Raw genomic sequence first — 24,930 nt, 5'->3', positions numbered from 1 at the left:
CCTGATGGATGTACAGGCAGAGGAGGACAGAGAGGAGTTCCAATCCAGAGCCTCCTCCGATATAATTACAACTCTTTGTCACACACAAATAGGGTTCTCTCTCTTTCCCCCTCTCTCTCTCTCTGTGTGTGTGTAAAGGACATCCTTGGCAAGCCGGCATTAATTGTTCAGACAAAGGTGTATATTAAACAGCAAGTGGCTGTGCGCTCTGTATAATTGCATGTGGAGGGTTTGGAGGAGCTGTTGAATAACGAGGTGCTATTGTGCCTTTTATACAAGGGAGACATATCACAGGACATGAAACACACAGCATTACTTTACATAGGACCACTACACACAGTAGTTCATGGGTCCAAGTTTCAAATAATACAATGGTGCTATCTAGTGGACATATACTGAAACACAATGCGCATGTACCTCATGGACTATATATATGGTCCCCTCCAACCCAACTCTGGACCTCCAAGCCAGTTCCACTGCATTTTCTAATTGTTCCCCTCTAATCAGGGACTTATTTAGACCAGGGACACCAGGTGTGCGCAATTAATTATCAGGTAGAACAGAAAACCAGCAGGCTCCGGAACTCGTAGGGTAAGAGTCAAGTACCCCTGGTATAGTCCATCTAGTGGCTTTTATGATACTGAAAATTGAGTTAGTGTGATGCAGTTTGAAATAAATTATACTTCCTTACTTCCATAAATAATTATTTAAGGTTATTTATTTTGGCACTTTGTATTAGAGAATGCAATAGTGTAGGGGCCGGCAACAGGCGGCCGGCCGGCAAGTGATTTCGTTTTTAGTTGTAAAAACAAATCTACGGTAAAATCACCAACAATTCAGCTAAAAATTAGTTTCATTTAGGAAATCTGTTCCCAAGTATTCACGCAAATTTCAAAAATTGACGTAATTGTGTCTCAGTGTAATCAAGGTATGAAATCACTGTTATTTTCAAATAATTCTAATTATTTTCCGGCCCCCGACCATTCGGCTGAATCTAGTTGCCTACCCCTGCAATAGAGTAGCAACTAAAGGAGGTCTATAGGTCAAACCACAGGGTAGAAAGGAAGAAATGGTTCATGGCTGACTGTTAATTCAACTGTCAAAATTGCATTCTCCCTCCCAACGTCTAACACAACAGAAAACATGGGGATCAATGGAAAAGAGCCTTTATAGTGCACAAACAGGAAATGGAAAAGAGCCTTTATAGTGCACAAACAGGAAATGCCTTGGTGTGTAATTACAGTCTATTACTTACAGATGTCATCAGACAGACACACAGAGCAGATCATGGCTTTAAGTAGGATAGGAGGGCTGTTATCTAATGTAGTCATAGCTACAGTATGTCCTCATAATCTAAAATACTGCACTTTCCTTCCATTGTCTCCTGTCCTTCAGGACTATACTGATCCGCAAGGACTTGCTTTTGAAATATAATTAGTCATATTGAAGAAGAGCGAATAAAGACGTCAAGTCCTTTCGCCTGCAGTATCAGTCACGATGAAGGAGAGTGGAAGAAGCCATGCTGTTGGGACACAGCCTATGATGTGTCAATGGTGGACATTTTATATTGGTGAAAGTTAAAAGCTGGGAAAAGTCTTAAGTGGATCCTTGAGACGTGCAACTCTGACGTCACCCCATTGAAGTTGAAATTTAAAACGGCTACAGTAAGGGTTAAGGTTAGGTAAGGGTTGAGGTTAGGGGTTTAAGTAGGGACGTCCCAAGGATAGCAGATAGCGCTAACCCTAAAAGCTGTTGTATTACAGGTTCATGTGCAGAAACATCAAATGGATGACACGGTACTAGTGTTAGTAACCTTTCATGCATTTCACTTGATTTGGTGTCAGTTTTGTACGAGAAGTTGAGTCTCAGCTGTGTCTCAGGTCTAACGTCCAGTGTGTACCCATTCAGCAGAGCTCCAAGCACTATGTTATGTTATGTTCAATCCCCAGGAAGTAACAACTCAGAAGCATTTGTTTCGTTAAACATGGGTCATGTTTATTTTTCGCTAGCGAGACACCTTGAGGAGAAAATGCTCACTTCCTTGGTGATGTTCAGCTTTTAGGAAACCCCTCTGTTACACCAAGCAGCAATGGGCAGTAGGCTGAAGTCACTCCTAACCACTGATCTAGGAACAGATATATTTTCATCCCCCTAATGGTTTAGGTTAGGATGTGGGGTAAAGTATCTGATCCCAGATCTGTGGTTAATGATAACTTCTACCTGGAGCCAGGAACGCCAGGGGAGGAGGGTCATCCCAAAAGCGTTACAGAGACAGAGAGCCTGGGGCCTGCTCAGAAGGTGAAACGTTACACAACATTGCAGATGGAAACATAATGTATAGTAGAGCTGACAAGATTCCCTGATTCCCTACATAACAGAGAATCCTATCTATTCTACACAACGCATATGCTATCTGAATGTTGTGTAATGTTGCAGCCTCCTGAACAGGCCCCAGCTTTAGCCTAAAGTACGGTACAGTGCTTTAACAACAGAGTAAAAGACAAGTTACCGACAGCTACCAAGGCGACAGCTACCAAGGCGACTGTTACCGCGGAGCAGATTTCTCCTCAGACAAATGCACTTCAGAGTTACATATTAATCACGAGAAATGAAACAAACATGTGCATTAACTGGCGTTCACCCAGATCACTACATCATCAACCTCACCTTTTGGTACACAGAAACAGATGCAGAAATAAAGGGGCGGGAGTAAGGGGAGAGTTCGTCTAATGATTGGTATTCTTTTGGGCGTTTCCTGTCGTTTCTCTCACCTGTCAATCAATCAGAAGCCAAGTGCAGATTCAAGCAAAATATTTTGTTACACATGTTATACCTTTTTTAATCTCTTCTGAAGGCGCTAACGTTCATGGGGGGAGGGGAGCTACATTTTTCTTCCCCAAAATTTGGGAGGTATTAAAAACTTAACAAAAAACAACAAATAAGTCTGGTGAAAGCCTCAGAAAAATCAACTACACTGGTTAGTCAGTTAGTTATAACAAACAGAAGTCCAGAGAGAAAGAGATATAAGAGAGATATAAGAGAGATATAAGAGAGTTATTAGAGAGTAAAGGGTATTGGTAGAGGCTGTTTTAGAAGGACTGAAAGTGCTTTAATAGAGAGTTTAAAGTGAGTAATGTTCTTTCTTTTTCTTCAGACAGGAACACAGGTACATCACCAGAGAACTGATACAGATGAGTCCGTCGTCGTGTTCAAGTCACGAGATACGTCATCGTCTTGTTGTTGTTGTCTTCAGCAGAAAAGATGGCAAAACCCTTTGTTCCGTGTGGTTAGGCTAATTATTTAAGGTCCTACGTCATTAGTGTTTCACTTCTAGCAGGGAGTTCTCTGTAAGGTTACTGTTGATTTCTATTCCGCTCCTGGGGAAAGAGAGAGAGGGGAAAAGGAACCAAATTAGAGGATGTACAATTGGGAGAAAAAACACATGGAATGCTGTTAAAAAAACATCCTCAGGGAAATGGGTCTTTTTTTGACTGAATCGTTTGTCCTACGTTTGTGATAAAAGTTCAGTAATGCAACATATTGTGAGTTAAACATCTAAGGGCCAAATCCCAAGGGAATACACATACATGTTGAAGTGAAGTGCATGTCTGTCACACAGTGGTGTCTACTGAAGATTTCCACCAAGATGAGAGTTTTTGCTTGTGGATCTCTGAGTGACGATTCAAACTCTCCTTTCCTTCAAAGGCTGGTTTCTGTCACTGTAATCCTCATAATGGCTGAGTGTTCCCTTAACTGTAAATGATGACGGGTGACTGATTTTCATCAGCTGATGATGACTAGTGCTTGGAGCATGTGCAGACCAGCTGGCTGGAGTGTTTACAGATATATCCAAGCTCTCCCTATACCAGTCTGCTGTCCCCACTTGCTTATAGATGTCCACCATTGTTCCTGTACCCAAGAAAGCGAAGGTAACTGAACTAAATTACTATCGCCCTGTAGCACTCATTTCTGTCATCATGAAGTGCTTTGAGAGGCTAGTTAAGGATCATATCACCTCCACCTTACCAGTCACCCTAGACCCACTACAATTTGCATACCGCCCCGACAGATCCACAGATGACGCAATCGCCATCGCACTGCACACTGCCATATCCCATCTGGACAATAGGAATACATACAGTGGGGAAAAAAAGTATTTAGTCAGCCACCAATTGTGCAAGTTCTCCCACTTAAAAAGATGAGAGAGGCCTGTAATTTTCATCATAGGTACACGTCAACTATGACAGACCAAATGAGGGGAAAAAATCCAGAAAATCACATTGTAGGATTTTTAATGAATTTATTTGCAAATTATGGTGGAAAATAAGTATTTGGTCAATAACAAAAGTTTCTCAATACTTTGTTATATACCCTTTGTTGGCAATGACACAGGTCAAACGTTTTCTGTAAGTCTTCACAAGGTTTTCACACACTGTTGCTGGTATTTTGGCCCAATCCTCCATGCAGATCTCCTCTAGAGCAGTGATGTTTTGTGGCTGTCGCTGGGCAACACGGACTTTCAACTCCCTCCAAAGATTTTCTATGGGGTTGAGATCTGGAGACTGGCTAGGCCACTCCAGGACCTTGAAATGCTTCTTACGAAGCCACTCCTTCGTTGCCCGGGCGGTGTGTTTGGGATCATTTCAAACAACAAGTTCAAACAGGTGCCATTAATACAGGTAACGAGTGGAGGACAGAGGAGCCTCTTAAAGAAGAAGTTACAGGTCTGTGAGAGCCAGAAATCTTGCTTGTTTGTAGGTGACCAAATACTTATTTTCCACCATAATTAGCAAATAAAATCATTAAAAATCCTACAATGTGATTTTCTGGATTTTTTTTTCTCAATTTGTCTGTCATAGTTGACGTGTACCTATGATGAAAATTGCAGGCCTCTCTCATCTTTTTAAGTTGGTGAACTTGCACAATTGGTGGCTGACTAAATAATTTTTTCCCCCACTGTACCTATGTAAGAATGGTGTTTATTGACTACAGCTCATCCTTCAACACCATATTACCCTCCAAGCTCATCATTAAGCTCAGGGCCCTGGGACTAAACACTTCCCTCTGCAAATGGATCCTGGACTTCCTGACGGGCCGCCTCCAGGTGGTGAAGGTAGGAAACAACACCTCCACTACACTGATCCTCAACACTGGGGCCCCACAAGGGTGCATGCTCAGCCCCCTCCTGTACTTCCTGTTCACCCATGACTACGTGGCCACGCACGTCTCCAACTCAATCATCAAGTTTGCTGACAACACAACAGTGGTAGGCCTGATTACCAACAACGACGAGACAGCCTACAGGGAGGAGCTGATCGTGGACTTCAGGGGACAACGTCGACGAGGCCGCAGTGGAGAGGGTGAAAAGCTTTAGGGCTGTCCCCGACAAAAGAAAATCTTGGTCGACCGAGAGTTGTCCTGTTCTTTCGACCAATACATTGGTCAAATGTTTCAACTTAATTTTCCATATATAGACAGACACACCTTATGTGTTTGAATAAAATCAACTACATACAGTGAGGGAAAAAAGTATTTGATCCCCTGCTGATTTTGTACGTTTGCCCACTGACAAAGAAATGATCAGTCTATAATTTTAATGGTAGGTTTATTTGAACAGTGAGAGACAGAATAACAACAACAAAATCCAGAAAAACGCATGTCACAAATGTTATAAATTGATTTGCATTTTAATGAGGGAAATAAGTATTTGACCCCTCTGCAAAACATTACTTAGTACTTGGTGGCAAAACCCTTGTTGGCAATCACAGAGGTCAGACGTTTCTTGTAGTTGGCCACCAGGTTTGCACACATCTCAGGAGGGATTTTGTCCCACTCCTTTGCAGATCTTCTCCAAGTCATTAAGGTTTCGAGGCTGACGCTTGGCAACTCGAACCTTCAGCTCCCTCCACAGATTTTCTATGGGATTAAGGTCTGGAGACTGGCTAGGCCACTCCAGGACCTTAATGTGCTTCTTCTTGAGCCACTCCTTTGTTGCCTTGGCCGTGTGTTTTGGGTCATTGTCATGCTGGAATACCCATCCACGACCCATTTTCAATGCCCTGGCTGAGGGAAGGAGGTTCTCACCCAAGATTTGACGGTACATGGCCCCGTCCATCGTCCCTTTGATGCGGTGAAGTTGTCCTGTCCCCGTAGCAGAAAAACATCCCCAAAGCATAATGTTTCCACCTCCATGTTTGACAGTGGGGATGGTGTTCTTGGGGTCATAGGCAGCATTCCTCCTCCTCCAAACACGGCGAGTTGAGTTGATGCCAAAGAGCTCCATTTTGGTCTCATCTGACCACAACACTTTCACCCAGTTCTTCACTGAATCATTCAGATGTTCATTGGCAAACTTCAGACGGGCATGTATATGTGCTTTCTTGAGCAGGGGGACCTTGCGAGCGCTGCAGGATTTCAGTCGTTCACGGCGTAGTGTGTTACCAATTGTTTTCTTGGTGACTATGGTCCCAGCTGCCTTGAGATCATTGACAAGATCCTCCCGTGTGGTTCTGGGCTGATTCCTCACCGAGGTGAGATCTTGCATGGAGCCCCAGGCCGAGGGAGATTGACAGTTATTTTGTGTTTCTTCCATTTGCGAATAATCACACCAACTGTTGTAACCTTCTCACCAAGCTGCTTGGCGATGGTCTTGTAGCCCATTCCAGCCTTGTTTAGGTCTACAATCTTGTCCCTGACATCCTTGGAGAGCTCTTTGGTCTTGGCCATGGTGGAGTTTGGAATCTGATTGATTGCTTCTGTGGACAGGTGTCTTATATACAGGTAACAAACTGAGATTAGGAGCACTCCCTTTAAGAGTGTGCTCCTAATCTCAGCTCGTTACCTGTATAAAAGACACCTGGGAGCCAGAAATCTTTCTGATTGAGAGGGTGTCAAATACTTATTTCCCTCATTAAAATGCAAATCAATTTATAACATTTCTGACATGCGTTTTTCTGTATTTTTTTGTTGTTATTCTGTCTCTCACTGTTCAAATAAACCTACCATAAAAATTATAGACTGATCATTTCTTTGTCAGTGGGCAAACGTACAAAATCAGCAGGGGATCAAATACTTTATTCCCTCGCTGTATGCACTGAGCTTGTCTGGTGCTTTTTTCATAAAATAATGAAGGCGAACAAATGACTCAAGAAAGAGCCCGATGGTCACACGGTGTAAAAATAATAATACAGTGAGTGTCTAAGTGACTGCCGCACGTTGTCTCGCTCTCCTCCCTACTGCAGTGAAAGGGCACCACAGCACAGCAAGTATACATTGTGCTGTCCGTGCTGAAGCTGCAACATCATTTCAGCCATTTAGTTTCTTATTCGTTTCTGACTGAAAAGTTATGTTACTGAAATCCCTCATTTGTTTAGGAAAAACATTCCCCTTGCTCTCTTTACGTGAAACATGCACTGCATGCATGTGACCAATAGGGCCTGACCTATAGCTTATCATAATCACGTCGATAAATTGGTTGTAACAAACTCAGAACACAGTAACACGGACGTGAAAGGGGACCTGAAAAAGAAACTTAAAACAGGCGAATGTTTACTGGTTGCTCAGGAGGGAAAGGGGAAGTCAGATCTGTGGAAGACATTTTACTTAGTTGTGGAAACTACTGGAGATCAAGAAAAAGGAGGGTATAGGAGCAAGCGTTGCGTGAGTATTATGTGTGCCAAACAGTTGCTGTTAGAGTACAATATTATTATTTTTTCTGACCATTTGGAAGTGTAAACAACACTAAATAAATAAGTGTACCAGAGAGTCTATTCTAACGAGAAAAAATATATATAAAGCCTTTATTACAGCAGACTAAAAACAGTTGCATGCATTCGTGAATTGCAGTTTATTTATTGTTTAAGCTAATTATTCAAATCTCCCTTTGTTATTTATGCTTGATTGCATTTCAAAGCATGAATGTCTCGTATGCTGTGTGATGGCATGAACAAATTAATGATTGATACAGTAGCCTATATATTGAAATATAGGCCTAAGTAAGTTATGGTATTAAGACTAAACAGGCCGCGCTCTTAGGCCTACAGCTTGATGGTGGTTATACAAGGCTACTATACAAAGCCTACTAATGATGACGACATTACTTATTATTACAATCATAATAATAACAACAATAAGAAGGAGATCAAGAAAAAGAAGGGTATAGGAGCGAGAGCTGCATGCATATTATGTGTGACAAACCTGTGCAGTTACATGACAATATTATTTTTTTGCCTGTTTCGAAGTGTACACTAAATAAATGATTAGTAATACCAGTCTGATCAAACAAAAACACATTTTTTAAAGCCTTCATTACAGCATAGCAAAGATTACAAACAGCTGAATCTTTGAAATTTCTTTATCCGACATTTTGCCGTTGCATGAGGCTTGGTGCTCACGCATATGCATACTCACCAAACAGATGTCGTGGCCCTAATTCATCACAATGCTGTGTTTAATGTGGAATTGTTCATCCATTTACAAAATTCCAAAGAACAGGTAGAACAAACTAAATCGAACGTCTGTATATCGAAAATAAAACAGATTTTGGTTTGTAACCCTGAAAAAAATTGTCTTTCAACTCGCCAAATTGAGCCCCACTTAATATGTACAAGTCGGAGGTTTACATACACCGTAGCCAAATACATTTAAACTCAGTTTTTCACAATTCCTGACATTTAATCCTAGTAAAAATTCCCTGTCTTAGGTCAGTTAGGATCACCACTTTATTTTAAGAATGTGAAATGTCAGAATAATAGTAGAGAGAATTATTTATTTCTGCTTTTATTTCTTTCATCACATTCCCAGTGGGTCAGAAGTTTACATACACTCAATTAGTATCTGATAGCATTGCCTTCAAATGGTCTTCTTGTCTGCCACCCAGACAGCTGGCATCGGGTAAGTTTGGCTTTATACATAGCTTGGGCTTTGTCGAGTAAGGCTTAAACTATGTATTTAGATTGTAGTTAGGTATTATAGGTAGGCATCGTGGGCTGTATATTATTAGGTATTATAGGTAGGCATCGTGGGCTGTTGTGGGTAGTTATTGTAGGTTAGCATTGTATTCGGCGGTGCCGGGTTTAGCACGAAGCTAGCTAGCTAGCTAACTCACCTCCTGGACTAGCTGGCGAGTAGCTATTAGCAACGGTAGCAACTAAATACAATATCCTTTTAGCCAGCTACATTTGTTCGCAGCGCCGCCGTTTTTCAAACAAAGTCAACACAGCAGCCATTGCTAGCTAGCCAACACGACCAGCTAGCTGTACTGTAGCAGCTAAATACAATATATTTGTGCTAGCTAGCCAACGTTTAATTATTGCTGCGTTATGAAAGGAACTAGACACGGACACGAATTATCTGTTTAGTGTGTTAACACACTATTGGTAGTTTGTTGTAACCAAGTATTGGTGCTAAACTGTGTGTTATTGGATGCTAGCATGCTAGTTAGCTATGGCGTCATAGTTAGCTAGCTGAATAAATAAGTTGAGTCTATTCCTTGAAACATTGAACCGCTGTAGTTCACAACAATTCTAATTCCTAAAGTGGAAGTTGGGAGAGTTTTATTCGGGTGGTTCAGTGAAACAATTATAGTTTCTGAGGTGGAAGTTGGGAGAGTTATATTTGGGAGTTTTGGTTTTTACTCTCTCCTTTCCCAGATGTTTAGTTCATTTCATTCCGATCTCCTCTGCATTATTGTAGCCATTTGCTACAGCCTGTCAACTATGCCTCTGCCTATCCCTGTTCTCTCCTCTCCGCACAGGCTACACAAACGCCTCACACCGCGTGGCTGCTGTCTCTCTAACCTGGTGGTCCCTGCACGCACCCCACACCTGGAGTTCCAGGTCTCAGGCAGCCTCTGGAACTGCCGTTCTGCTGCCAACAAGGCTGACTTCATCCCAGCCTATGCTACCCTCCAGTCCCTCGACTTCCTGGCGCTGACGGAAACATGGATTACCACTGAAAACACTGCTACTCCTACTGCTCTCTCCTCGTCTGACCATGTGTTCTCGCATACCCCGAGAGCATCTGGTCAGAGGGGTGGTGGCACAGGAATCCTCATCTCTCCCAAGTGGACATTCTCAATTTTTCCCCTAACCCATCTGTCTATCTCCTCATTTGAATTCCATGCTGTCACAGTCACTAGCCCATTTAAGCTTAATATCCTTGTCATCTATCGTTCCCTTGGAGAGTTCATCAATGAGCTTGACGCCTTGATAAGTTCTTTTCCTGAGGATGGCTCACCCCTCACAGTTTTGGGGGATTTCAACCTCCCTACGTCTACATTTGACTCATTTCTCTCTGCCTCCTTCTTTCCACTCCTCTCCTCTTTTGACCTCACCCTCTCACCGTCCCCCCCCTACTCACAAGGCAGGCAATACGCTTGACCTCATCTTTACTAGATGCTGCTCTTCTACTAATCTCACTGCAACTCCCCTCCATGTCTCCGACCACTACTTTGTATCCTTTTCTCTCTCGCTCTCCTCCAACACTACTCACTCTGCCCCTACACAGATGGTAATGCGCCGCCGCAACCTTCGCTCTCTCTCTCCCACTACTCTCTCCTCTTCCATCCTATCATCTCTTCCCTCTGCTCAATCCTTCTCCCTCCAATCTCCTGATTCTGCCTCCTCAACCCTCCTCTCCTCCCTTTCTGCATCCTTTGACTCTCTGTGTCCCCTATCCTCTCGGCCGGCTCAGTCCTCCCCTCCAGCTCCGTGGCTTGATGACTCATTGCGAGCTCACAGAACAGAGCTCCGGGCAGCGGAGCGGAAATGGAAGAAAACTAAACTCCCTGCCGACCTGGCATCTTTTCACTCCCTCCTCTCTACATTTTCTTCATCTGTTTCTGCTGCTAAGGCCACTTTCTACCACTCTAAATTCCAAGCATCTGTCTCTAACCCTAGGAAGCTCTTTGCCACATTCTCCTCCCTGCTGAATCCTCCCCCCCTCCTCTCTCTCTGTGGATGACTTCGTCAACCACTTTGAAAAGAAGGTTGACGACATCCGATCCTCATTTGTTAAGTCTAATGACACTGCTGGTCCTGCTCACACTGCCCTACCCTATGCTTTGACTTCTTTCTCCCCTCTCTCTCCAGATAAAATCTTGCGACTTGTGACTGCAGGCCGCCCAACAACCTGCCCGCTTGACCCCATCCCCTCCTCTCTTCTCCAGACCATCTCCGGTGACCTTCTCCCCTACCTCACCTCGCTGATCAACTCATCCTTGACCGCTGGCTATGTCCCTTCCGTCTTCAAGAGAGCGAGAGTTGCACCCCTTCTCAAAAAACCAACACTCGATCCCACTGATGTCAACAACTACAGACCAGTATCCCTTCTTTCTTTTCTTTCCAAAACTATTGAGCGTGCCGTCTTTAGCCAACTCTCTTGCTATCTCTCTCAGAATGACCTTCTTGATCCAAACCAGTCAGGTTTCAGGACTGGTCATTCAACTGAGACTGCTCTTCTCTGTGTCACGGAGGCTCTCCGCACTGCTAAAGCTAACTCTCTCTCCTCTGCTCTTGTCCTTCTAGACCTGTCTGCTGCCTTTGATACTGTGAACCATCAGATCCTCCTCTCCACCCTCTCCGAGCTGGGCATCTCCGGCGCGGCTCACTCCTGGATTGCGTCCCTACCTGACCGGTCGCTCCTACCAAGTGGCGTGGCGAGAAGCTGTCTCCGCACCACGTGCTCTCACCACTGGTGTCCCCCAGGGCTCAGTTCTAGGCCCTCTCCTTTTCTCCCTATACACCAAGTCACTTGGCTCTGTCATATCCTCACATGGCCTCTCCTATCATTGCTACGCTGACGATACACAACTAATCTTCTCCTTTCCCCCTTCTGATAACCAGGTGGCGAATCGCATCTCTGCATGTCTGGCAGACATATCAGTATGGATGACGGATCACCACCTCAAGCTGAACCTTGGCAAGACGGAGCTGCTCTTCCTCCCGGGGAAGGACTGCCCGTTCCATGATCTCGCCATCACGGTTGACAACTCCGTTGTGTCCTCCTCCCAGAGTGCGAAGAGCCTTGGCGTGACCCTGGACAACACCCTGTCGTTCTCCGCTAACATCAAGGCGGTGACCCGATCCTGCAGGTTCATGCTCTACAACATTCGGAGAGTACGACCCTGCCTTACACAGGAAGCAGCACAGGTCCTAATCCAGGCACTTGTCATCTCCCGTCTGGATTACTGCAACTCGCTGTTGGCTGGGCTCCCTGCCTGTGCCATTAAACCCCTACAACTCATCCAGAATGCCGCAGCCCGTCTGGTGTTCAACCTTCCCAAGTTCTCTCACGTCACCCCGCTCCTCCGCACACTCCACTGGCTTCCAGTTGAAGCTCGCATCTGTTACAAGACCATGGTGCTTGCCTATGGAGCTGTGAGGGGATCGGCACCTCTGTACCTTCAGGCTCTGATCAGTCCCTACACCCAAACGAGGGCATTGCGTTCATCCACCTCTGGCCTGCTGGCTCCCCTTCCTCTGCGGAAGCATAGTTCCCGCTCAGCCCAGTCAAAACTGTTCGCTGCTCTGGCACCCCAATGGTGGAACAAGCTCCCTCACGACGCCAGGACAGCGGAGTCACTCACCACCTTCCGGAGACATTTGAAACCCCACCTCTTTAAGGAATACCTGGGATAGGATAAAGTAATCCTTCTACCCCCCCTAAAAAAATAAAAAATAAAAATAAAATATTGTAAAGTGGTTATCCCACTGGCTATAGGGTGAATGCACCAATTTGTAAGTCGCTCTGGATAAGAGCGTCTGCTAAATGACGTAAATGTAAAATGTAAATGTCAAACGTTTCAGGTAGCCTTCCACAAGCTTCCCACAATAAGTTGGGTGAATTTTGGCCCATTCCTCCTGACAGAGCTGGTGCAACTGAGTCAGGTTTGTAGGCCTCCTTGCTCGTACACGCTTTTTCAGTTCTGCCCACACATTTTCTATAGGATTGAGGTCAGGGCTTTGTGATGGCCACTCCAACACCTTGACTTTGTTGTGCTTAAGCGATTTTGCCAAAACTTTGGAAGTATGCTTGGGGTCATTGTCCATTTGGAAGACCCATTCGCGACCAAGCTTTAACTTCCTGACTGATGTCTTGAGATGTTGCTTCAATATATCCACATAATTTTCCTTCTTCATGATGCCATCTATTTTGTGAAGTGCACCAGTCCCTCCTGCAGCAAAGCACCCCCACAGCATGATGCTGCCACCCCCGTGCTTCACGATTGGGATGGTGTTCTTCGGCTTGCAAGGTACCCCCTTTTTCCTCCAAACATAACGATGGTCATTATGGCCAAACAGTTATATTTTTCTTTCATCAGACCAGACATTTCTCCAAAAAGTGTGATCTTTGTCCCCATGTGCGTCTTTTTCATGGCGGTTTTGGAGCAGTGGCTTCTTCCTTACTGAGCGGCCTTTCAGGTTATGTCAATATAGGACTCGTTTTACTGTGGATATAGAAACTTTTGTACCTGTTTCCTCCAGCATCTTCACAAGGTCCTTTGCTGTTGTTCTGGGATTGATTTGCACTTTTCGCACCAAAGTACGTTCATCTCTAGGAGACAGAATGCGTCTCCTTCCTGAGCGGTATGACAGCTGCGTGGTCCCATGGTGTTTATACTTGCGTACGATTGTTTGTACAGATGAACGTGGTACCTTCAGGCGTTTGGAAATTGCTCCCAAGAATGAACCAGACTCGTGGATGTCTACAATTTTTTTTCTGAGGTCTTGGCTGATTTCTTTTGATTTTCCCATGATGTCAAGCAAAGAGGCACTGAGTTTGAAGATAGGCCTTGAAATACATCCACAGGTACACCGCCAATTGACAAATGGCGTCAATTAGCCTATCAGAAGCTTCTAAAGCCATGACATAATTTTCTGGAATTTTCCAAGCTGTTTAAAGGCACAGTCAACTTAGTGTATGTAAACTTCTGACCCACTGGAATTGTGATACAGTGAATTATAAGTGAAATAATCTGTCTGTAAACAATTGCTGGAAAGATTACTTGTGTCATGCACAAAGTAGATAACCGACTTGCCAAAACTATAGTTTGTTAACAAGAAATTTGTGGTAGTTGAAAAACGAGTTTTAATGACTCCAACCTAAGTGTATGTAAACTTCCGACTTCAACTGTAACTACTGCTGTACACACCTTCTCTATTCATATACTGTCTATACATACCATCATATACATCTGACATTGCTCGTTCTGATATTTCTTAATTCCTCCATTTTTTTGGGGGGGATTTGTTTTGTATTGTTCAGTATTACTGCACTTTTGGAGCTAGAAAACATAATCATTTCGCTGCACCTGCGATAACATCTGCAAAATATGTGTACGCAACCCCTCCTATCTACATCTCTGCCCCCACCTCCCCCTCATTACACAACTCTGGTTGTGCTCTATTGACTCCATAAAGCCATGAGAAAGAGGGAGAGAGAAAAAATCAGAAGGAGGACTGGATGTTTGTGCTTTATTGACTCCATAAAGCCATGAGAAAGAGCCAGAGAGAGAGAGAGGCAGAGAGAGAGAGAGGCAGAGAGAGAGAGAGAGCAGAGAGAGAGAGAGAGAGAGAGAGAGAGAGAGAGAGAGAGAGAGAGAGAGAGAGAGAGAGAGAGAGAGAGAGAGAGAGAGAGAGAGAGAGAGAGAGAGAGAATCAGAAGAAGGACTGGATGTTTGTGCTTTATTGACTCCATAAAGCCATGAGAAATGCAGGCCTGTCAGTTTACTCCCTCAACCATTCCTTTACTGACATTCACAAATACGGGCCTGGCTGCACAGTGCACTGACAGCGCATTTCTCTCTCTCGTGCGCACACACAGCTGGGTTGATATAGCTGGGTTAATATAGCTGAGTTTATATAGCCAAGTTAATATAGCCAGGTTGATATAGCAGGGTTGATATAGCCGAGTTATTATAGCCGAGTTGATATAGCCGGGTTGATATAGCCGGGTTGATATAGCTGGGTTGATATAGCTGGGGTAATATACAGTTGCTTGCGAAAGTATTCACACCCCTTGGAGTTTTTCCTATTTTGTTGCCTTACAACCTGGAATTAAAATTGATTTTTTTGGGGTTTGTATAATTTGATTTACACAACATGCCTACCACTTTGAAGATGCCAAATCTTTTTTCTTGTGAAACAAACAAGAAATAAGACCAAAAAAAAACAGAAGACTTGAGCGTGCATAACTATTCACCCCCCGAAGTCAATACTTTGTAGAGCCACCTTTTGCAGAAATTACAGCTGCAAGTCTCTTGGGGTATGTCTCCATAAGCTTGGCACATCTAGCCACTGGGATTTCTGCCCATTCTTCAAGGCAAAACTGCTCCAGCTCCTTCAAGTTGGATGGGTTCCACTAGTGTACAGCAATCTTTAAGTCATACCACAGATTCTCAATTGGATTGAGGTCTGGGCTTTGACTAGACCATTCCAAGACATTTAAATGTTTCCCCTTAAATCACTCGAGTGTTGCTTTAGCAGTATGCTTAGGGTCTTGTCCTGCTGGAAGGTGAACCTCCGTCCCAGTCTCAAATCTCTGGAAGACTGAAACAGGTTTCCCTCAAGAATTTCCCTGTATTTAGCACCATCTATCATTCCTTCAATTCTGACCAGTTTCCCAGTCCCTGCCGATGAAAAACATCCCCACAGCAAGATGCTGCCACCACCATGCTTCACTGTGGGGATGGTGTTCTCGGGGTGATGAGAGGTGTTGGGTTTGCGCCAGACATAGCGTTTTCCTTGATGGCCAAATAGCTCAATTTTAGTCTCATCTGACCAGAGTACCTTCTTCCATATGTTTGGGGAGTCTCCCACATGCCTTTAAGCAATGCCTTTTTTCTGGTCACTCTTCCGTAAAGCCCAGCTCTGTGGAATGTACAGTTTAAAGTGGTCCTATGGACAGATACTCCAATCTCCGCTGTGGAGCTTTGCAGCTCCTTCAGGGTTATCTTTGGTCTCTTTGTTGCCTCTCTGATTAATGCCCTCCTTGCCTGGTCCGTGAGTTTTGGTGGGCGGCCCTCTCTTGGCAGGTTTGTTGTGGTGCCATATTCTTTCCATTTTTTAATAATGGATTTAATGGTGCTCCGTGGGATGTTCAAAGTTTCGATATTTTTTTATAACCCAACCCTGATCTGTACTTCTCCACAACTTTGTCCCTGACTTGCTTGGAGAGCTCCTTGGTCTTCATGACGCCGCTTGCTTGGTGGTGCCCCTTGCTTAGTGGTGTTGCAGACTCTGGGGTCTTTCAGAACAGGTGTATATATACTGAAATCATTTGACACTTAAATAAAGTCCACCTGTGTGCAATCTAACTAATCATGTGACTTCTGAAGGTAATTGGTTGCACCAGATCTTATTTAAGGGCTTCTTAGCAAAGGGGGTGAATACATATGCACGCACCACTTTTCCGTTATTTAATTTTTAGAAACAAGTTATTTTTTTCATTTCACATCACCAACACTATTTTGTGTATGTCCATTACATGAAATCCAAATAAAAATCCTTTAAATTACAGGTTGTAATGCAACAAAATAGGAAAAACGCCAAGGGAGATGAATACTTTTGCAAGGCACAGTAGCTGGGTTGATATAGCTGAATATACACTCTTTCCCAGGTGAAACAGTAGTCAGTGTCAGTAGGCACAGCAGGGGAAGGCCCCAGTGAGACCTGGGCCTCCAGTGTAACTCTATCCACAGTAGGGAGGGCTATTCTGTCTGGGGCTGGGGCTGGAGCCTGACCTGGCCTGGGTGGCTGGGGAAACAAAGGCCTCCTCAGTGTGTCTGTGTCCACACAGACCAGCCTTTATCCTCTCACCTAAGGCTACCAGATCCACCCACTCACAACAGCCCACTCACTCACGTCAACCCACTCAATCACATCCACCCACTCACTCACTCACATCCACCCACATCCACCCACTCACTCACTCACATCCACCCACTCACATCAACTAGGGATGGGCATGAGTAATCAAGTACTTGAATGGACGTCAAAGCTCGATCTTTAATCAGAGATCACTTTTTTTCTTCTTCTTTTTTACTATAAAATTATTTGGTGGAATGTGCTTTGTGGCTGCCTGAACGGGCAAGTTACATTTTGTCTTGAAGACAACGTTAATTTGCTTTTACTCTAGTGTTCCATTTGTAGATTTGCATTTGCGGGGCACAACATAAAATATAATAAATAACACAGTGCACACAGCTGTTCTCCCTAAATTCCTTTTCCCCTCTGTGTCTCATTCACTCAATTGCGTTCTGACCGCTCTCTACAGAAATAAATGCCTATAAAAACGTATCTAACCGATGGGATACACAAGCTACATTCCTTGCCAAATGATGACAGTTCTATCACAAATTCTAAATGGACTGGTTGGTTGAAGTAGAAAAATGTGTTCCAACAACGAGCTGCAGTTTTGGATGAATTGCGTCCCATCTGCTTTCCACTTAAGATACTTTGCAAACTGCTAGTGCCATTTAGAATTGGCTAGCCTAGGCTATAACCCCCCTAAACATAGACAGGTTCCACTCTGAAAACAGGCAAAAACATTTGTTTGATAAAGACAGAGCGTATTTTCATCAGAATCATTAAGCATATGCCTACTTACCAAACACATGTCGTGGCCCTAATTCATCACAATGCAGTGTTCAATGTGGAATTGTTCATCCATTTAGAGAATTCCAAAGAACAGATAGAATAAACTAAATCGAACGTCTGTATATCGAAATTATTCCAACTCGCCAAATTCAGCCCCGTTTCAAATGATCACTCTTTGAGAACAACTGCTTCAGGCACAAGATGTGCATCACTTCACATTGGCAACTTTTTTCATTTTGAAAAATATTCTGTTCTATTTTATTCATGTTTTATTTACTATAAAATAGGTGTGTCTTGACTGTCATAAGGGCTCGAGAAATAAGAGGGTCTTGTCTGCTAAATTAACAAAACATGGCTGTCATTGCACTGCCATACATGCTGACCAGACCGCCCGCATGTTGATTTTGTCCACCACACCAGACGAGATCAGGACACACAGGTTGAAATATCAAAACGAACTCTGAACCAACTATATTAACTTCGGGACAGGTCGAAAACCATTAAACATGTATGGCAATTTAGCTAGCTAGATTTGCTGTTGCTAGCTAATTTGTCCTGGGATATAAACATTGGGTTGTTATTTTACCTGAAATGCACAGGGTTCTCTACTCTTGACAATTAATCCACAGATAAAAGGGTAAACCGAGTGAGTTTCTAGTTCTCTCCTCCTTCAGTCTTCTTCTTTGGACTATATAATGGCGGTTGGCAACCAACTTTAAGGTGCATTACCACCACCAACTGGACTGGAGTGTGGACATCTTTCGATCACCCACGTGGGTATATGCTCCTAAAAACCAATGAGGAGATGGGGGGAGACGGTACTTGCAGTGCATCGAGTGTCACAAATAGAACCAAGTTATATTTTAGCGCATGGCTACGCAGACGCTCGTTGACGCAAACGAGCAGTGTGGGTGCAATGATTGAATAACATGCATGTGTACATTTCTTTTGCAACGCTCGCGCACGCAATGCGGGCGGTCTGGTCAGCCTGATATGCTTCTACAAGCAAGAGCCACTGCTGAGGTTACTACCTTTTTGAAGACCGTGTCCCACGATATAATATAACCAATTGATATTACGATTTCAATAAATGAATCTTAAAATGGCACTTGCTTTTTTATTGACTGAATCTATATGGGTCAATTTAACAATTAGGATTTGTTATCTGTAGTGGTTATGATTAATTAGGCATTGCTGCGATCTGTTGGCATATAGATAAATGTGCCATTTTTTTGTTCCATTAACAGATTTCTTTCTTCCATTTGAGTACTCGAAAAAAAAAAGTAATGCGAGTACTCCAACAGTCTCAATTTCTAAACGCCCATCCCTAACATCAACTCACTCACATCCACCCACCGAATGAACTCATCCACCGAAGCGTTAACTTAGGGCACTGAAGGGTTAACTTGGGGGACTGCCATATTGACACTGACAAACACACCTGTCCACATATTCCAATCCACTGATCTAGGTCTATACTGTTCATCCTGTATCCTGTCTCAGTCTCCACAGTTAGCTTAGCATGGTAAGCTTCTGCATAGCATCTAATAGCATCAACCCTCTATCTGGGACGACATGCTAAAGACCGCTCCGCTTGACAGCCCTCAGAGTGAGAGGAGATAGGCCTAACAATGGAGGTCAATTAACCTTGTCAGGCTGGGGAGGGTGAGGCAGCGAGGGTTCTGTCAGGACCTGGGTTGTCATATAGAGGGGTCAGGGCTACAACAGCAGAGCCTCGCACCTGCCCCACACTAGGCTACACAACGCTGCCTCAGCAACATTCAAAACGCTTCCTACTGACAGATTGTTTTCAGTGCTCCTGAAAACATGGACTTCAAATATTTATGAGTGTTACCCAGTGAAACCAAGAGTCAGTACACCAGCATCAATGTAGAGGCAGTGGGAGGGAAAGAGAGAGAGAGAGAGAAGGAGCGAGAGAGAGAGAAAAAGAGAGAGTGAGAGAGAAGGAGAGAGAAAAGGAGAGAGAGAGAAAGAGAGAGAGAAGGTTGTGTGGGGAGTTTCTTAATGTAATAAGATTAGCATATTTCGTTTTACTTAGGAATGTGTGCAGTGTTATCTTAAGATAGAAGGTTTTAATGTTTTCCTCACTGGTCCATCCTATAACAATCCTTGTTTTAGTTTTCCGCCTTCAATATGTTGTATGTATATTATTGCTCAAAGTGTGTCTGCCTGCGCAAGGAAGAACCAGAGAATAATGTTCTTTTTTTCCAAATCGTTGCGGAATAACCCTGAAATATAAACCGTTGAACCATGTTGAAACATAACCCATAAAATCCCAGTGAAACACATTAGACACACAGAGTGGGGCTGGGGCTGATGTAGAGAACAGCTAATGAAGCAAGAGGAGCCTGTGTCTGCCAGAGGCCTGGTGTTCAAAGGTAGATCAGAGCCACTTCTGCCTTTGTCTGAGGGGAGGTATGTGAGGAATGCAGTCTATTTCAGGAAACCCCGGTGTGTCCCACTCTCCAGTTTGCTCTCATAGAAGCACTCAGCCACACAAGATGGCTGCCTAATCAGACAGGGTTTCCTGATTGGACGCATGCAGACCCACTGGTGGGCAGAGATGGTAGTGATGATGGGCTGATGACAGGCCTGAGGGTTGGGCTGCTAATTCAACACATCAACCTACATCACCACCTTGGACTAATGACACTGGTTGAACCCACCCCCTTGGACTAATGACACTGGTTGAACCCAACCCCTTGGACTAATGACACTGGTTGAACCCACCACCTTGGACTAATGACACTGGTTGAACCCACCACCTTGGACTAATGACACTGGTTGAACCCACCACCTTGGACTAATGACACTGGTTGAACCCACCACCTTGGACTAATGACACTGGTAGAAATGGAACATGGGATTAGACTAGAGGCCTATGAACTAAGATCCCAGATGATAGACACTGACCACTACTACACTGTGTGATTGACTGACTAGTGACCATCTAACTCACATACACACTCTGCTGCTGTCAGCTGTTAGGATAGGGGTATGTATGTATTTATGTATGTGTGTATGTGTGAGCAGCACGGTTCTCTCACCCTCCGCAGGGCCTCTTCCTCCTCCTGGCGGATCTCGTAATGTGCAAAGTCATCAAAGATTGAGGTAGTATGCTTGAAAGTTGCGATAATTTTAAGCACTTGCTTGGCCTTCTCCAGAGGCACCTCCTGAGTGTCCCTAGAGTTAGTGACAGGCTTGTTGTCATTGTTCTCCAGCCTGATGTGCCTCAACTGGTTGTTGGGCACGTCCTTCACAAACGCCCACTTCACCTCAAACTTGCCCTTCCACTTGTCCTGAGACCAGACGCCTGCGTAGGCGTTGTAGTCCACGGGTGAGCGCATCTCCGCCACACCGCAGAAATGGCCGCTGCCGTTGACGCTGAACAACAGGTAGAGGGGCCCCTTGGCCCCCAGCGAACGGTAGGCACCGTCCAGGCGCTTGTTGCCATGCTCGGTGCTGCACCAGATGGAGTACTTGATGGAGCGGTGGATGTCGTCCTCAGAGTAGCTCTTGATGATAAACACGCGGCCGTTCTTCAGGTTCCAGTCAAAGTCTTTGGGGTTGTAGTTGTTGAGGGCCCGCAGTTTCTCCAACACGGGGTGCACCTCCCCGGAGCAGGGAGAGGCACTGAGGGGGACCCCACCAACACCCATCCCAAAGCCCTCCACCCCTCCCTGGTTGAAGGTGCCCCTGTTCCGGGGAGCCACCCAGCGGTTCTGGGGTGGGAGCTGGGAGTGTTGGTGTTGATGTATGGGTTGAGGGGGGCCGGGCTGGGAAGAGAAGTTCTGGTGGGGATGTTGGTGGGGGTGAGGGGGGCCTGGAGGAATCTGCTGGGGGTGTTGGGGGGACTGGAGTGACTGCAGCTGAAAGGGTTGGTGGTGCTGCTGGTGTTGGTGCTGGTGTTGGTGCTGATGTTGGTGCTGATGTTGGTGCTGATGTTGGTGCTGATGTTGGTGGGGCAGAGGGCTCTGCAGCAGGGGCTGGGGCTGGCCCATCAGGGTCTGCTGCACCATGGTCTGAGGGGGCATCATGGCCTGAGCTAAGGGGGGCTTGTTGAGGGAGCCCTTATCATCCCAGGTGCCAATGTTCATGTTGTGCTTGATGGGCGGCGGGGGAATGGCAGGGCCCCCCATCCCCATGTTGGCTTTGGGCTTGACCTTGGGCTGGGGCTTGGCCGGCTTCCTGGCGATGGCTGCCCAGGATGTGGGTGTGGGGGCGGAGGAACTAACCAACGGTGGCATGCTATTGGCCGCCATGCTACTCATGCCCAACGTGCCCCCGAGGGGCGAGCCGACAGTCTTGGTGACGGCGGCGCCCATGTCCGTGCCCAGTTTTAACCCCGTCATGCCCTGCTCGATGCTGCTCAGCACTGGGACCTTACTGAGCTGGGTGTCACTGCTAAAGCCCGCCTGTCCGTCAGCTATAGCCCTCCCCAGGGAACTAGGTGTGTAACCATAACTATTACTATAGACGCTGCTCTGTGTGGACTGGCCCTGAGAGACACTAGTGCCCCAGGTGGAATAGTCTGCGTTTCCAGGGAAGAAGTTGAAGCCGTGCTGGCTGAGGAAGGGAGGGGTGTTGCCCAGGGCGCCCGGCTGGCTGAGGAAGGGAGGGGTGTTGCCCAGGGCGCCCGGCTGGCTGAACACCCCGTCGGGGAGAAAGTGGTGCTCGCCGTTGCTCATCTGTCCGTAGGTGGTCAGGTAGGGCATGGGGGGATCCCCCGCGGTGGACCAGGGGGCCTCCCCCAGGGAGTAAGGGAAGCCTATGGAGGGAGCATAGTAGCTGGGCATGTAGGGGTCGGACATTGGTGGGTAGCTGTTATTCTGTAGATGGGGAGAACAAGGGTCAGTTAATGGATGACCTTAATGATAGAAGCTAAGACAAACCTAATCTTGCCCATCGCTCTTCAAAACTGTAACCAAGAAATAAATCCGCGTACATTTTAAGGAGCAAGATTGGCTTTCAGTGGAAATGATGGATACCAGCTCTATCAAATATGTTTCCCATAGCAACAAGTGAAGACAGCAAAGTGTTATAATAATCTGTCAGTTGTTGTTGTAATAATTGTCAGTTTGCAAGGATTTCTTTTATAAGTAAATTGGCGTGGGTGATAGTGGGTTTGTTCTTGGTTACATTTCACTAGAATTCTGTAAGAAGAAGTAAGCTCGTCACCCTGGCACAAGATGATGAACACCACCCAGAGTGTTTTTTTTAATCAACAATAATTCCACTATCAAAGGTCATTTTTTAAACTTTTCCATTTCAAAATGAGTGTCAGTCATCTATCAATAGCTCCTTATTCACGTTGGCTACTATACAGTGACTTTAGGTTAACCCTCTATACACCCTATATACATATATCACTATCAGACCCAATTATGAGGGTTCAAAAGGTTCAATAAGTCCCAAAACACACATATCCCCTCTATGCTATGGAATGTCAAGCTGGATGGCTGAAAGGCTTGGGCAGAATGGGTACACTCACTCACCTGATTTGTCTGGCTGCTTAGGTAAGGTTCAAAGTCTTCATCATTTACTCCATCCTTCTGATGCATTGAGCCGTTTTGCACTGGAGAGGGAAAATGTTTTTCTTAGGTTATTCTTTAGATGTGATATAACCAAAAAGGGCTCTCAGCTAAATTAAACCAGTGTTTTAACAGATGTATAAACTAATAATTAACAGTTGATAAACCCCTTTATATTGCCTTTAAGTAGTTGGGGTATAACAACATAGATGGTAACACCCAAGAATATGACAGGCACAGTGGTGTATGGGTATATTTAGTTAGTTTACCTACTTTTGACTGATGACACCAGGTCACCAAAAGGTGGTGGAAGAGTGATCAAAGCAGTGATTTAATGACACTCTTTTGTTATCACAGTTTTTACATAAAGTATTTCCCTAGTCAGACAACATTTTGGCTGTCATCAAACTCCACAACAACCATGCAATAGTAAAAGAATACGGTGACAGGAATACCTTTATTTCCTTGTCCTTTGGGTCTCTGACATCAGAATGGGCGAGTGCCAACAAAAATAAAAAGGGAAGAGAGATGTATCAGATTGTGCATTTAGGGAAATGTTTGATAGGAAGAAGAGTGATGGTACCATACATGCGAGGTGAGCTAGGCCTAGGCTACTGAAATACAAGCAATGATTCCATACCAGTAGCTGTATATCACTAAAATGTTACGCACATTCAGCCCTAGACTAGCCTATAGACCTACGGCTTCCTTTGAATTATTGACCGGATGTCAAACGCACACTGACATCCAGTAAACGTGCCGCATAGTACAGAATACAGCAACCGGCTCAAGGTGGAGCTTGTTGCCGCCGCTGCGCAGCCGGTAGGCTACTTCAAGGTTCGGCCTACATAGCAGCTAATAGCTATCATATATCAAATACTTTTGCCTGCGTTATATGGCATGCCTACCGCACTGAATGATAGCAGCTGACAAAGGGGTTGACAATGTTCAAATTGCAACGACACACATGTCACGACAGTGGGTTATCAAAAATACGCACCTGATCGACTGTGGTTGCAGACATCCTCCAGGAGCCGAAACGGATTGCTGTTTGTGACTGTCCACGGTTTCTCCTGCTTCTGCACTCCGGTATTTTTCTCAGCTCGTCTCGGGTTATCCAATCTCTCTCTGTATGTAGAGGCGGTGTTTTTCTCCAGTCGTCAGATCTTTCCCTACAATGTTTTCTCGAGCGCCGAGGATCGCGACTTTGTATCTGTCGGTGGTATTAAATGTTTCCGATCTAGCTGACGTTCGGCTACAATTTATCACTCACTCTGAAACTGCCTAATGCCAGATTGGAATATCCCTTACTCTATTCCACAATGGCGGATAGGCTATTATGCCGCGTTCACACACTAGTCGGAACTAGGAAATTTGGAAATGTCCGACTTGCTAACTGGTTGTAGTTATACACGTGCCGCGTTCAACGAATCAGCAAGTCAAACATTTCCGAGTTTCCTAGTTCCGACTAGCATATGAACGCGGCATCTATCTCGCTTCCGTTCTATTGCTCCATGACCTTCCGCCTGTGACGCTCTGAGTCATGTTACTACAGACTGACAGTCACATTTCACATGACATGTCTCAGAATATTTACCCTTTATTCTACAATACAACATACTTTTGTTTCCCTTGTTAAAATAAATTATGTGTGTTCACTGTGATGTGACAAAAAAAAAATATGTATGCACGCATGACTGTAAGTCGCTTTGGATAAAAGCGTCTGCTAAATGGCATATTATTATTATTATTATTATTATTATTATTACAAACTGTGTCAC

General features: G+C 44.8%; 1 protein-coding gene across 1 annotated transcript; it reads right to left on the bottom strand.

Annotated features, from left to right (window-relative positions):
* Positions 1–1,763: 1,763 nt before the first annotated feature.
* Positions 1,764–24,579, bottom strand: LOC121569246 (YTH domain-containing family protein 3). The gene is made up of 5 exons (XM_041880049.2): positions 24,150–24,579; positions 23,605–23,629; positions 23,114–23,193; positions 20,666–22,447; positions 1,764–3,377 (listed from the first exon to the last, which is right to left on the bottom strand). The coding sequence occupies exons 1-5, from the start codon at positions 24,171–24,173 to the stop codon at positions 3,354–3,356; spliced, it is 1,935 nt and encodes a 644-aa protein (XP_041735983.1). The 5' UTR covers positions 24,174–24,579; the 3' UTR covers positions 1,764–3,353.
* Positions 24,580–24,930: the final 351 nt, after the last annotated feature.

Source organism: Coregonus clupeaformis, chromosome 7 (genome assembly GCF_020615455.1).
Source record: "Coregonus clupeaformis isolate EN_2021a chromosome 7, ASM2061545v1, whole genome shotgun sequence".
NCBI lineage: Eukaryota > Metazoa > Chordata > Actinopteri > Salmoniformes > Salmonidae > Coregonus > Coregonus clupeaformis.
The sequence above is the reverse complement of the archived record's forward strand: the minus strand, read 5'-3'. Positions and strand labels throughout refer to the sequence as shown.